Here is a 15,793-nt window from a genome sequence, read left to right on the forward strand (position 1 = left end):
ATCCATTCGCACGCGATCGACAAAACCTTGCTGGATTATGTGTGTTATGCGACAACAAAACAGCCAACAATTGAAGAACCATAATTACCCAAACGTTCATGAATAATGATGTTCGTTATGCGATTTCGTTCACTGGAAGGCCAATGTTTCCGGGATTCGCCGCCTCGGCGTACTACTCTAGCAGCTAGCGAGTGGGAATGGATCTTCCCTGGACGACGACTCCTGGAGCTATCTTCGGCGCAGAAAAGAGCTAACCGTGAGCGTTGATACACGCTGATGCTGCTCTCGATACTGGCGATGATGGTGGAGCTATTTTTCTTCGATCCGCAGCACGATCGTTTCCCCGATTTCGATGATGCCGCTGCTGTCTTACACACCCCCTGCTGAGGTGTGTTCCTATTCTCGGCCCCACCGCAAGGCGCGCGTTTTTAAATTTGCTCCTTCGCTGCTGCTACTGCTGCTGCTGCCTGGTTCACTTTCACTTCGCCTGGCACTCGTCTGGCGGTCTCTGGCGTTCCGAAGTATACCGATACACCACAAAACGGGGCGACTGATCCACCACCACCCCAGACACCACTAACGGGAAGGCGCGCGCACTAGTATCGCGTAAGGCCGGAACGAAGATTAGTATTTATAGAATAAAAATTGTAACAAATCAACATAATGTTGTTTTCCTCCTTCTTTTTTCTCCACTCGGCGCACCAGCAGCAGTGACTGTACACCAATTGGGGGGGGTGAGAGGTCCGATGTTCACTAGCACGGTGCGGGGACTGACTACTGGCTAGTTCAATGCTTCATTTGTTGCTTCGTTGGGGCTTCGGGGTCGTGCCGGACGCGATAGGACGCACACCACACATTCCACCACCGCTCCACCTCTTCACGGGGCGGAAAACTCTCGACGCACCGGATTCCACTCCGGATCACACACTCTTCTGATCACTGGTTATCGTCAGCTTAGTTTTATGGTTTACATTCTACGGCGGCTACTGCCGGTGGCAGGGTGGTGATCACTCGTGCTGGAGTTCTCGTGCGCCGTTCTTCATCGATGATGAAATCGATTCTTTTATTCTTTTTACACAGCACCAGACGGATCATGGTATGAGCGAAAGAATGAACGATTTTGAGAAGAAAGTTTTGAAAAAAATACATTCCATTGCCTAGTGTATTGCACAGTTTTTTACCGTGTTTTGCTGGATGATGTATGAGAGCTAATTTCCCTTGCACCAACTATCGAAACTGATTTAGAACATCTGAGCAATATATTGAGGAAAAGTGGAAGTTTTGTTGGAACAATTTATTTTAAGTTCTTCTAAACTTTGATTATTTTCAAATTTTGTCTTCAGTATTCAATTTTAAAGGGAAATTAGAACAAAATGAAATGGTTGTCATCAAGCTCGAGATCAAACTAAAACAAACATAGAGAAGTACAGCTTCCCTGCCCCTCATGTTTCATTTATCAAAGTTCTCCAAAGTGACCGAACCATTAATAGAACGCACAAAAGGGTATGATTGTGCGCCACTCTGGTAACCACTGAATCATACAGCGTTCGACGCCATCCAACCAAGCACAATCACGAGCACTGGCCACAGGCCTGGTCGGCCCGTAGTAAATACTGTGTCAAACCGACAGACGCTACGGAATATTTGTTTCCTTCTCTCTCTTCCTCTCTCTCTTTCTCTCTTTTTCTCTCTCTCTCTCTGTCTCTCTTTACTATTTTTACTTTACGGTTCGCGATCAAGTCCATACTTTCGCCTTTCGTCTTCAAAAACCGATCTTTCTCGGTGTACGGTATGACTCAAAACATATTATTTCCCCTTTTCTACGTTACCGAGGCGTGCGTGCGTTACTGACCCCACCAACCACCGCTGTACACTAGCAGCCAGAAAGTGACGCTAGTATATTTTATATTTGCAGTATTATTCCCCGGTCGGGCTGCCGATCGTTCGCTAGTTGTACAGTTTTTCTTCCGTTTCCTCTTCACGTACCGCCAAGCACTGCTTCTTGAGCGTGCGCCTGCGTGCGTTCACGAGCCTGCGTTCACACTGCGCGCTCTCGCCAGATACACACCGAAAACATGAGGAATGCGTTACGCGCGCTTCGCTCTATAGAGGAAAAGCACAGACACAGCAGCATAATAACAATCACAGTACCGTGGCCGTGGTGCTGGTGCTTCTTGCCACCGGAGAAAGCAAACGGCGGCCGGCGCACATCGGACATTGGGGGGGGGGCGCTGCTCCCTAGTGGAGCGGTGGAAACGCGAAGAGATGGAGGAGATGGCAATAACTGGTTGATTTAGGCGTGCATTTCCCCCTCGGATCGTTTGAATTCCGTCTAGCAGTAGGTCGCTCGGTCTCGCTGTGCCTCGAAGTGATTATTACCCGACACCAAACCACGACGACGATGGCCATCATCGAGCACGAGAGTCCCGGTGTCTGCTCTGGCGGACATCTGCTGTTTGGACAGCTTCTTTCACCGCGCTCTGTTGTGGCATGTCGGCCTTTTTAGTAGCTGGTCGTGCTCGGTTTAATGTTCGTTAGAGTAACAAATCAAACATTGTTCACCGTTCTTCATGTCAAAGCGCTGCAGAGGGGGGGGTTGCTAATCGCGTTAAAACCATTACCGATCCGTACGATCGATCGATTCTGGTCCAATATAGTATGTAATGCCTTCTCTGGCTGTACAATGTTATCACGAATGGTTTGGGGCATAACTGAAAGATGGAAACCACCCATCGTCATCGTCCGGGAATGTATTAAGAAAAAAAAAACCGATCCAATACCCTCATGATGATGAAAGTGATGTTCAGCAGTTGAGACAGACAAAAAAGTGCCACTTTATCAGAGCTCGAGCACGGTGCGAGGTCGACAACTTCCAATGAGGCTATATGGAGGATCGGAACGCTACTCGAAAGCGGTACCGTCAGACCTTCGGTTTCGGTGTGTCGCGCCGGACGTGTTCAATCTGGTGGTGGCCCACGAGAAGTATCTTCTCTTTACGTCTCTCACAGGGGGACCACATATTCCTCCCCTTCCTGGCACACTGGAGCTCCGGATTGGAAGCTTTCAATCTAAAATCATGTTCAACGAAGGTAAACATAAGCTCCGGTTAGCAACAAGGAGCGGATTATAACGTCGCCAGTGAACTCTGCTTCGGTTCGGGACTAATGAGTTGATATTGTACGTGACACGGACAAAACACAGGCGGTTAGTACGCGCTAAAAACACTGTGAGGAACAATAGATCACAGAGAGAGAGAGAGATGGTGAACAAGGACAGTGGATACTAGGCCATCGGTTGTATGATCCATAAAATGATCCAATTCGACCTCATTTGGCGATCGACTTAAAATTCTTTGCGTTTTGAGGTCAACGATAATCAAGGACATTCGGCACTCGGTACTAGGACACATCATCACACAGTAATAACCCCGCGGCTAGCACGCTTCATTCAAACGCAATGAACGCGGTGAACCATTAAGGTTCCAATCGGTGCAAAACGAATCGGCAAATGGAATGCATTTTAAATTATGGAAATGATAAACACGAAATCGCGATAGCGTCTCGATATCATGGGCCCTTGGAATCACACCAATGTCGATCACAAACAGTCACACACAAGTAAAAACCTTCAGTTATCACTCTCAGATTTATCACCACACGATATGAGGACACCGGCTCTTAGGACATTTCTGCGATTTTAGACAAGATCGCCTTCACACGCTGGGAAGATGATACGACACACGGCGAAAGCGAGAGAGACCGAACGGTCCGACACGGTACGCGGCGTATGATGAACTACTACCAATCCAACCAACCAACCAACCAACCAGCAGCGAGTCCCAACCATCGGTATAATAGTACCCGACCACTTCCAGGCACACAATCCCCCGCACAAGCCACACGGCAGCTTCCGGATGCAACAATGAGTCGGGAAGCGCGTAGAGCGTTTTAAACGCTTCCATCGTCGCACTCAATTGAATGCTCACTTCGGCCGGAGAAGCCGAACCGAGCTTGAACCGAGTCACGGAAAGCCAAAACACAGACGGACGGACACGGACACGGACACGGACGCGAGCGCACGTTCGTTCGTTCGTTCGTTCGTTCGTTCGCTCTCTAACCCCTCAAACGACGATGAATCTGCAACCATTATCGTGTGCTTAAGATCGCGTTAGAGCAACGAGCAGCCAGAGAGAGATAGAAAGAGAGAGAGAGAGAGAGAGAGAGAGAGAGAGAGAGAGAGAGAGAGAGAAAGAGGGAGAGAGAGTCTCGTTTACTAGGCAAAGGAGAAAGAGTGTCAGTGATAATGCTGACTACTCCTCCACCACCGTTCGAATCGGTTCGCATCGGTTCCCCCATCTGGCCACCCACCATCACCACCAGCGCATCTCATCTCATCATCAATGGCCATTCCACCTCCCGGTCCCGGTCGTTCGCCAAACAGTCCTCTTCTCCAACAGACACAGGGCAGCTTAGTGGCCAGTAATTCGGAAACAATCGGCACTCGCTCTGAGTACCGCTAGTGCTACTCTGCCGAAGCAAAGTTTGAGTGAATGTTGCATTAATCACCGTCACAGCAATGCCGCCCCCTGTGCCCTATAGCAACATCATCAGTACCAACGGTAAATCAGCTCTTGGTGAGTATGATTAAAGAAGTAATGCTGATAATGACAGTAGTGAGTCGAGTGCGTGTTTATGATAGTAGGTATATTAAAAATTAAAGAATCAATTTAAATGTTTGTCATTCCAACAAATAGTATGCGTTTAGTGATACTAAACAAACGTTTACTTATAATCATGAATGAAGCAACAGACGCTCTACTAACTACTATCAACCCGCAAAAGACCATCGGGCAGTCTGTCACCACCGTTGAATGGTATTAAACCGAAAACTGAGTGAAGATCATTGGAAAACTCCGGTGGATAGACTCACTTCGATCGGTGGCGCACTCAAACAAGCTGCTTTTACCAGGTTCATCTCTTTTGTTCCAGAACACGCTTCGCTTCTGAATGCTGCGTTCCAATTTTAGCGTCGCCTGTTTCGGACGTGCTAACGTGCAGGTTACAGTCAAAAGTCACCATTCCACCCCGTTTGTTCCCCCCTTTTTTACTACGATCGAACCCGTACACCGAACCGTCGTTGTCGTTGCGTACACTCAGAATGAATTTACCGCCAGTGTGCGCGCACCCGACGGTTCATTCGGTTCCACGAACCGATTAGTAAGATCTCATCTCATCGGTTCTATCTGTAAAGTGTCCGATCGCACTTTACCACCTACTCATAACCCTGACCGGCCCTCCGGCACGAAGGTGCACCACCCCTTTTTGCTGTTTCATTCTCACTCACTTCCATTCCCACACCTCGCGCGCTTTCTCTCTTTTCCTCTGCTCCTTTGCTCTCGATTCTCTATTTGTTTTGCCCGATTGGCATGATGAGAGATCCTCTCGGCACCTCTCGGCGGTTCCGAAGCCATGGCGCAACATGACTCTTCTCCACCAGCAAACAACACGAACGAACGTTCCATTCTTTCCCCTACACAACCGAGAAACACACATGCGGCGACGAAGACGACGGCGACGATGACGACAACAACATTGGTTGCGAGAGGAAATCTGATCAGAATCATAATCACTGCTCCTACAGCCCCGAATACACTGCTGCTGTTCGTTTCTGGTCGCCCGCGCGGCCGAGAGTGGCCGAGGAGTGCTCCTATGTGGCTTCCTCCTATAGTGGGCAAATCATTTATCACTGTCAGAATGCGTTGCCTCGTCGTTCATCGGTCCCCCCCCCCGGTTTGGACGGTTTTCTGTCGGGGGGAAAATGGTAATTCCAAAAAAGCTTGTTACCGAGACGGAGTGCGGGAGCTTTTGTTCGACGTTGAAAACATTAAAATCTTGCTTGTGCCTTCTAGGAAGTGACCAACCGTACGGATGAGTCGTATTCCTGTCGTACATCTTATCGTACATTCATTGATAATTCTAATGCCGATAATGAATGGGTGCCGGGGTATTCTAGCCGATAAAAGTAAAAAGTGAAGTAGTAAAAATATGTTGAATTTACAATTTTATTTCCTACGACTAGACACAAACTAGAATCCGGCCAGAATTCCACTAATGTTCATTAGAATAAAGTTATAAAGTTAATGACTTTCTGCTAATGACATCTAGCTTTTGCCAGTAATGTCTTTTCCTATTGCGAATTATTGCGTTCGATCAACAAGAATTCTATAACAGGATAAGGCGCTGAAGATGATCAAATCTCACACCTTTACTTATGCTTGTGTTTGAAGGTTTCACTCTTATATTTTACAAACGAATGGTAGTAATCAAACAGACATTTGGATTGTTAAGGGACATAACTCCCTCCTTTCTGTAGTTATCCTTTTTGCCATCATTCCTCAGGAAACGGTAGTGCATGTAAGTCCTTCAAGCGCAATATATAAACCGGCACGAGCACAAGCAATAGATGTCGCATTCACTCGCCGAGTACATGAAAACACTCCTACATCGGCGCAACATTGCAGAGCATTAATAATAATAACAAGTGTGCGTAGTATATTTACGATATAACCATTAGCCGGTTAGTATCTCGTAGACCTTAAAAAGCACAACTATGTAGAACACACAAACAGTGCGCTATAGGCCATCTTCCCGGATGATTCTGTTTAACAATAGAGCATATTTACAGCTAGAACCTGTAACTTGAGCAAGCGAAAATGTGTTTATCATCGTTTCAGAGCAAAGCCGCTACACAAAACAACTTCCATGTGGATAGAAAAGGTACCAGCGACAGGACAGCATATCGAACGTACTCTGGTACAAACCAACTTCTCGCGGCCGAACCATGTGCTGCAAAAGCTTCCTCTTGTGCGCGCCCGAAAGCTACATTAAACTCTGGCTAAACCTGTTATTGGTCATTACTTATGGAAATAAAATTCAAATTATCGTTTACCGCCTCGCACTCGCTAAGGTAAACAGATGAATAAGCCACCATTCCTTCGGTGGCCGGCGGCTTCTGGTAGAAAAGTTATGTTAAACGCAATATCGACCATAAATTGAATAACTATAAAATTAATGTCTATAAATTCCGCTCGACCGATAATTGCAAAGTTTTTTATGTTACGATCAGCTCTTATGAGCCGGTGCATAAGTGCACAAGAAGAACCTGCATGAAGCTGACATTGTGCACAACTGCAGCCTCTAATAACTATAAATTAATTGTTTTCTCCAATCTCTAGTTATATGAAAAGTAGTAAGCGCCACCAATTATTCCCTATTCGTCTAAAGTAATGAAATCAATGCTGCCCTAGAACCCCGTCTTATTAATCGCATTCTGAATACTGTCCGTCGATGGAACCGATTGCGCACTTTCTTCTTGCTTTGCTGATCTCCGTAGCATGCACAGCGAAGCTAGGCCACAATAGGACGGTAGTAAAGAAAAGGCGATCGATTGAGCGTGGTGGTGGCGGTGGTGAATCGAACACAAAAATATATCTCGCACCCAGAAAAACCCCGAGCCGCTAACCATGTTTGGTTCTCGACGCACGGCTGCTGCTTCTGCGAAAAGGCTGCTGCAATACGGACTGATTGAATTTCGGTCCGAGCGCGTAGGGGTGACATCATTTTAATTAAATTAAACCTTTAAACCACACACAAACACACGCGATCGGAGAGGAAGGTTTATGGGCAACGAGCAACACGCCAATTGTGTATGTGGCGCGGCTACCCCCGGCGTGCGTGCGTGAAAGGCCATCTCTCCACTCCCGGTCCGTCGTCGGACACAGTACAGTAGAAGTGGGATGGCATGCGCTCTTTCGCAACGCACGTCACACTGGTCACGGTCTTCCGCTGCTTTTGATCGAAGAACTCAAACACACAATCATGGAGAGTGAAGTTGCGTGAATCATAATTCTATTGAAAGAAGATTGCATTCCAGAGAGAGAGGGAGAACGAAAGTTTAAAGAGATGAGCTAGTTCAGTACTGTTCTAACCCCTTTTTTCTGATAACATTCGTTTTTCATCTAAAGATTTAAAGTAGCACGTTCATGTAATCCAACGAACATGGAATGTTGTGTAACAAAACTGAACGAGAGTCTTGGAGTGTCGAACAAATCCACGTATTCGGGCTCGACCAAAATTCTTCGTGCCGGTGTGAGAATATAAACAAAGATTCAGAACCGAAACAAGAAGAAAAGAGGAAAAAATTAAGAAGAGACCAGTAGATTGATTGTACGAACCTAACGTTACTAGCGACGCGTGAAAGTGTAAAGAGTTCCGGGCATGACAGATAAACAGAACGTGAATGGTGGGCTTAACATAAGTATTAACTGGAGATCTTTTCAGATTCAGAAATCTAAGTAGATCATTATTAACAGAGAAACACATTGTTCCTTTCAAGTACGCAACCACATTCCTCCCAATTACCAATCGATGTTGCTACGCATTACCCACGGCCAATTTGCAATCTGTCATAACTATCGATGAATTCGCCTCTGCCACTGCGTATAACGTAACCGTGCACCATAGATGTCCAGCTCCAGATGACTCTGAAACTGACTTCTCAAACCGCCACACAGATGACTCTCGAACGCACCACCGTCAACGTACACAGATCATCAAGACAGTTTCTGTACATCATCAAACGGCAACACGCTAGGCTGATGATGCAGCTGTTGCATCCCCTTTCCGTGGTTCGGCTGGACCACGAAATTCAACTCCTTCCGTTCGGCGACGAGGAGACAGCTGAACAACAGACCGTATGCCGTGTGCCGCTCTTCCATCCGCAACCATTCCCCTTCTTCGGGTGGGTCTCTGCTACGGCTGCATTCCGATTCGGTTTACACCATATCATCTCGCGCTCGTCCTCCACTCCACCTTGCTCCACCAGAGGTGCGAGTTCGTCCTCGTTGTCGTCCGGCGTCGTCTGTGCGCCAACCAGCCATGAAAGAAACGCCGTGGCGTTGGTTCCGTTTCAGGAGTTCACTCGTCGTCGTCGTCGTCCGAGCCGTAACTCGAGATGAGTTCGGCTCGTAAAGGGAGGAAATTGTTCATTTACGAATCCAAAACATAGGCATTACGCTTTTTTCCTCTTTTTGCGGTCTTTTTTTTTGCGTTCGGTACTAACCACTGTGCACTGTGGCGTTTGCCAGGCACGCCACGCATATTTATCCACGATGTCCACACTCTATCTCTCGCTCTCTGTAAACGATTTCCATCCCTTCATGCGGGCTCTCACATGGATTCTCCGCTTAGCAGGTTCGGGCTTGCTTGGTGAGCAGCAGGTGAGTTCGCAATCCTCGCCAAACACACTACGCTCCCTCGGTAGCAGCAAACACGGTACGTCCCCCCACTATACGCACTGCTGCTACTCTGCTCTTTGGGGTCTTCTCTTTCCAGTCGTATGGACATACACCCGGGAGTGAGACACGCGGATGCCGCGCGCGACATGAGCAGAAACACATTTTCGGTGTTTCTCAACCAGGCAACCGCTTGCGGGCGAGCAAGCGAGCGGCGAATGATGATCGCTCGCCTGCTCGCCGCCCTTCGGCTGGCGGAAGGGAGGGGGCAGTAGTAGAAGCCTCGTCACCTCTCACGCGGTTGCCAACACAGCTATTAAGCAGTGGTATCAGTTTGCGGCCATCGTTTATCTCCAGGCAACCATTGCCATCGTTTGGGTAGATATATTCGCTCCACATATATCGAGAACCGAGTAAATTGTGTGTTCTACAACTTGCTACAATTTATCGAGGGTTTTTCCAATTTTTCCCACACTCAAGCCCATAAGCACTCATTCAAAAGTTCCAATCGGCATCGCCAAGTATTCTTCGCTCCATGTGGAAAACAATAATAGTGAACCCATTGCTAATCTTAATTAAAACCGGATGTATTTTCATTTGTCAATCTACAATAAAAAAAATCCTACTACTACTACAACTTGCTACAGTCCGGAATCGTATTAAGGTGTACAGATAAGTTTAGTTAAACAATTATGCTAACCATCGGAGATAATTCAACAGTCAGATTCTTTCCTATCACACCTAATAACCGCCTCAACCATAAACTCTGTATGTCCGGATAATGAGTTGACATCTTTGACAGCACCGCCAATGATTTGTCCTTAAAGTCCTTTTTTGTCTTCGGAAGCTGACGTAATCGCGCCAAATGTACTACAAGCCGTTGTGTTATATGCGATACCCTCACACAAACGATATTGAACAATGACCAGGCTTTTTTCATCATTTGCTGATGGATTTTACATACATAGATCTCGCTAGATTGGACGACGCACAGAGTCCGGATAAAACAAAACAACAAAAAAAAAGCATCCAATATGTTACTTCAAACGTACCAGCAGGAGTTTCAGTGTGGTTCACTGTCGATGTGAACAGACGCCGATGGTTCGCTTGGCTGGTTGGTTTGTGGCTTGCCATTATCGTGCCAATGCCGTCCGCTCAATCATACCAACCTTCCCCCCGCGATATACTCGCCCGCCACTGAGAGCGCAGCACAAAACAATACTCCTACAACTTGTGCGCCTCTGGAGTTGTCCAAAACTGTTGGTGAAAATCGGTGCGAACAAACCTTTTCGACTGCTACCGTGAGGCACAAGCGCACGGTGGGGAAGGTCATAAATTATATGGCGAACGCAAGCCCATGATGGTGGTGGCGATGGCGGCGAAAACCTGAACGAATGTGTGTATTGAAGCCACTGGGCGGATGTCTTGCTGCGCCTCGGTTCCGTCTTCTTCAATCTCACCCATACCCATCTCCGTAGCGCTTACGCAGTCCGCTCTTTCTTTCTTGTTAAGACATATTTGTAGCTTGACGAAATCGGTTAACAATAAGGCCCGAAATCTTGCCCGAAAATTGTGACCAATCTTTAGTAAGATGTTTTTCGTAATAAAGTTGCAATTAGTGAGCACCTTTATGTAATCTCTCTCCTCCAATTGTAATATGATCCCGGCTGGCAAATCCGATCCGAAATTTTGTATGGAATTTATCTGCGGGTATAGTATAAGAGTACATTTAGACTCCTTTCGAGCGTTGCAGATATATTTGAAATCTTTACTATCTGTAAATTCTAATTTAACGAATTGAGTTTATGTCTTTTTCATTGACATTGAATTGACACTAAATCGCATTTTTTTCAAAATCCTCTTCTTTGTACAAAAAATTGTCAATCCTATAAAGTATTCACGAAAATATTTTTCTAAGAACGAATCCATTGCTTATTTCTTGCACTTATAATCTGAACTAAATATTCTGGAACCCAAGATCAATATATGCGCAAAATTAAATTCCTCCCAGTTAATAGTTCCAGGAGCAAACACCTTGGCCGTGCAGATCAACACGTTTGATTCTTCATGAGATGATTTAACAGAAAATACGCACATTTCCAGCACTTCATAATGGCAAAAGCACAGCGTAAGCAGCGGACGATTACAACTGGCCCACCACCGGTGCATGCTAATGTGAGTGCGAGTCCGAGCCAAAACGCCAGACCCGACGAGGCCCCACCACACCACGGTCGTCGGTCGACGCGAGTGAACTACCAATTTCCCTTTATACGGTCAACAGCAGCAGCAGCAGCAGCAGCGAGTGGAGAATGGAAAAACGTAATAACAAGCGTAGGCACCCTCCCCAGCAGCTCAGCGCGTATGTTACACATATCTTTCCTCAGAGTTGGACTCCGACGACCAGCAGCAGCAGCAGCAGCAGCAGAGAGCGAACGAGAGTAGCGTGCGCGCGCGCGCGCGCGTCCGACTTGACTTGAGACGCCTGCGCGTATGAAGATGTGGGAGCTAAAACTACAAGGCAAGTGCCCCAATCCATCCGTAACCATCCGTCCATGCGAGCGAGGCGCGAGCGGGGACGTAGATCAACAACCTGTGAACTAACGCCCAGATCAACGCTTCGAACGAACGAACTGTACGAAGGTAAGTTGCGTCCGAAGCCAAAGTGGCTCGAAGCTAAGCTTTGCCCGCCGATAACCCGCGGACGCGCCGATCGAAACATGTGGACAGAAATGTGTGTGGCGCGCGCATGGAATCGACTGACAGAACAACACGAAGACACGCTGCGGAATCAGAACTGGGACGAAGGTGATGTCGTTCGCCTTCGCCAGCCCGGTGGTGGCCCACAACACAACAGAGCACAGCACAACCACAACAGGTTTTGTTTCGGCGATTCAACCCGGCGGCGATGGCTCCTCGTCCATCTTCAACGTCAAACATACACGAATCTCTTGCCAACCAACTACCACCGTGGACCGTAACACAGGGAAAGAGAGGTGCGAAGAGAGAGAGAGAGAGAGAGAGAGACAGAAAGAGAGCGAAAAATAAAAAGGGGTAAGAAAAAGAGAGAAGACCTCATGGTGGTTCCTTGGTTGATGGAGTTGTTGGTGGAAGAACTTCAAAGATCGCGAACTCCCCCTGAGCCCTGCGGACAACAGGGAGAGTTCTGTGGGATACCAGGGGGAAGCGATCGTGAGCAAAAGGTGCCGGAGGCGGAGGAGTAGGTATATCCGGTATCTTCGGGTATCTGTGTGTGCTCGGCCGGCCGGCCGACTGATTCATCAGTGGCAGAGCATTCCATATCGCCAACTCCACCGGCTTAACACCGGACTTTAGGTCCGCGAGGTGTTGGAATCTTCTTGGAAGAATGACGAACGGCGTAATCATCATCACACATCGCAGAGCGCGGCCACGGAGCACCTTGCTGCTGCTGTTGCCGCCGCCGCTTGCCTGCCCATATCACACCCGCTGCAGTAGAACCGCGGAGGATTGGAAGGTTTGATGACCCCCTGCCTGTCCTGATGAAGAAGGATAGCGGGGAAAACACACAGATGCGGGGTGCTCGTCGTTAATCTCTACAAGCTGCTGATGGTGCTGCTGGTGTCTCTGGAAAGCCATCTTTAGTTGTAGAAATGTCTGCAGTATCACATCACTTCAAAGCAAACCTATTTTAATACAACTCAATCCACGTCTAGTCTTTTGGTGGATGCTATAAGAAATGGTAACAAGTTCTTCAACAAGACAAGTATGGTTGAGACCCGTTATTCCCATTCGAGCGACATCAACATGCCAGAGCGTTAAAATACATTAAATCCTTACAATTCCGTTAGCCCTATTTAGCTATGATGCTATCGATATACCCTCGTTAGCCATTGTACGCCAGCGCACCCCCGTGCTATCTGTTACCCCTCCATTTTCATGCCTATGAAATGTATAAATGCGACTAGCGCGCGTTACTGCGTAAATGATTCGAATTTTCGACATCAACCCCTACCGCTACTACTACCATCATCACACTCCCGGGCACCCAGCAAGATTGTCCACTCTTCTCTTGCAAGGGTGGCAGGTTCGATAGACATAAAAAACGACGACGAGAACCGGGAAAAAGGGGGCGCACGACGGCGCGGGCAATTGCCACGCGACGAAATTCACACTCCGTCCTCGGCGTGCGACAAGGACATTCTGTTTGATCCAAGCAGCAGCAGCAACAACCGGCCAGCCAGCCAGCCAGCCACCCAACGAACGACGACGAGCCACCGATACTACTTCCCTTTTCCGCATGACAACCAGACACTATGCTAGGCGCTTTGCAGCGCCACAGGGCTAGCCAGCCCGTATTACGTCCGTTACGGTCATCTACGCTCTCTCTCTCTCTCTCTCTCTCTCTCCGCGGTAGGCATCGACGCATAAGGCGTTCTTGCTCCGCCGATAACAGAGGATGCGGTGGTTGTGCTCTGATGTGTGCCTGTGCGCCGAATCTGATTTTACGCTCTCCAAAGGGTATCCGTCCCCGTCTCTCTATCGTGTTCCGCGTATCGCTCTCTCTCTCTCTCTATCTCCGCTTTGCATGGTAGTATGTTGGAAGGACTACAAGTCCTTCGTGCCACGCACTGTCGAAGGACACAGAGGACACGACTTCGTAGCAGCAGCAGCAGCAACGTTGCTCGTTCGCAGGACGCGGCGTTCGAATTCGACGCAAGTACGCTTAACGCTCCTGGTCGCAAATCCTGGTGCTGCTCGGGGTCTCCACCCCCATCCTCCTCCTACTGCCACTAATCCGCACATCCTGCCTACCGTTCGTGATGAATGCTCATGATGATGCCGAACGTAATGAATGCCTTTCGTAATAACCAAATGGCTTCCACTCATGCCAACTTACTCATTAGACAAAGTATTAGACACGTTCGATAGCTTTGCCAGTGCCGCCATCACAGGACTTTTACACCGTACTACTACCAGACGTTAGTAGCACTAGTTTCAGAAGCCTCATCGTTTGGTTGTTTGAACTGAATCCGTTCGGTCTCGTTGCGACTTTATAACCTGCGCTCCGTGCGCAACGTCCGCTCCATAAATGCTGGAATGAAATTGCTCCCGCTTTTAGTCCCGCACCCACCAGACACCACTACACAGGACAAACCCAAGCATTACTGACGTCGATAAACTTGTGGATGACCGAATCAAATGAAAATCCACCCGGATCGCGACCAACACCGGTCGTGGTTCCAGGGACTTGATTCCATTTATTATTTATCTTCACTGTATGAATATTTTGGAAGGGCGACCCATGTGACCGGACGACTACTGGCTGATGCTGTACTGAGGTTGAGGAGCTTTGTCTGCACCCATGCCCTATTAGTATATTACCGGGCTTTAACCGTGCATCTCTCGAAAGAGAGACATATGCTCGTTGTAGAGTTAGTGTACCCAAAGCATATATGCTTTACTGGTCAGAAATAATGAAGATGGCAGACCCATTTTATCAGTAAATTGGTGAAAAAAAACGTTCAACGGAAGAAATTCAATACCAAAATCGGAATGGAACAAGCTGCAAGTACCATCGCGAAATAGGGGTGCCGTTTGCAGAAACACTGATCAAATATTATTCACATAACCGTACGTTAACAGCAGGATTACCTGCCGTATACTCAACAGTTTCCTCAGCAGCACCAGCAGCACACCAGCCCTTCATTGCCATTATCAGTACCGCTGGTCCGTATCGCGGGTGAACGATACTATTTTGCTTTTAATGAACTTTTCCAATGCTCGTTAGACTACTACGCCTGCGCCTGCCAGGAGATATCATGTCGATTGGGTTTTAAAGAAAGGAAAAAAGCCGCCGCCGCTGCCGCTGGAACTGCCTGCTTTCACTTCATACATACTAGCGCCGGCTAGTGTGCGCGCTTTGGTGTAGGGATGGGGAGAGAGAGAGGTGGTCCATGCGAATAAGAAATATTGAAACCGACAATCTGGTGCCTCTTGATGGCCGTGGATTTCTTGCTGGCAAAAAGCATCCGCCCCGAGGGAGGGGGAATGAGGAGGAAAGAAGCGAAATCGGTTTCATCTGCTATTAAAATTCAGTTGGCGTACTGTTGTTCGCTCCCGCCGACTGGAAGAGGAGAGATGCTTCGAGTTGAATGCGGAGAGATCTGGATTTAAGTATGAGTTTGCCGGTCTATAAGCATGTTAGAGCATGGCTCTTATCATCAACTGCCAGTGTGTCAAGTAAATTGTCGCTGTTCGACCGGGCCGAGTGCTGCTACTACGGTGACTCTCTAAGCCGACGTGACTACACGGAAGCAATCCGTTGCATCTCGGTATTGTATACATCACATCTATAGCGCAACTTGGTACGGCGCTGCTGTAGATAAGCTTTTAGATTTCAACAGCCACCAGAATCGCCGCCATATTGCGCATGGCTATGGTCTGCGTGATCAGCAGCATTAATCCAAATGAGCATACGTCCCTAAAAGCAGTGAAACAAATCAGTTATCCAATACTCATGTA

General features: G+C 47.8%; 1 protein-coding gene across 3 annotated transcripts in view; it reads right to left on the reverse strand.

Annotated features, from left to right (window-relative positions):
- LOC126578545 (neurogenic protein mastermind) overlaps positions 1-15,793 on the reverse strand; it is a 73,121-nt gene that overhangs the window by 31,634 nt on the left and 25,694 nt on the right. Inside the window, exon 1 of one of the 3 annotated variants that reach the window (XM_050241226.1) lies at positions 89-856. The exons of the other annotated variants lie outside the window; for them this stretch is intronic. Within the exon in view, the coding sequence (XP_050097183.1) occupies positions 89-100 (12 nt within the window). The 5' untranslated portion in view covers positions 101-856. Of the gene's footprint in view, positions 1-88; positions 857-15,793 lie in introns of those variants that run through there. 3 annotated transcript variants of the gene reach the window in all.

Source organism: Anopheles aquasalis, chromosome 3 (genome assembly GCF_943734665.1).
Source record: "Anopheles aquasalis chromosome 3, idAnoAquaMG_Q_19, whole genome shotgun sequence".
In the NCBI taxonomy this organism is placed as follows: Eukaryota; Metazoa; Arthropoda; class Insecta; order Diptera; family Culicidae; genus Anopheles; species Anopheles aquasalis.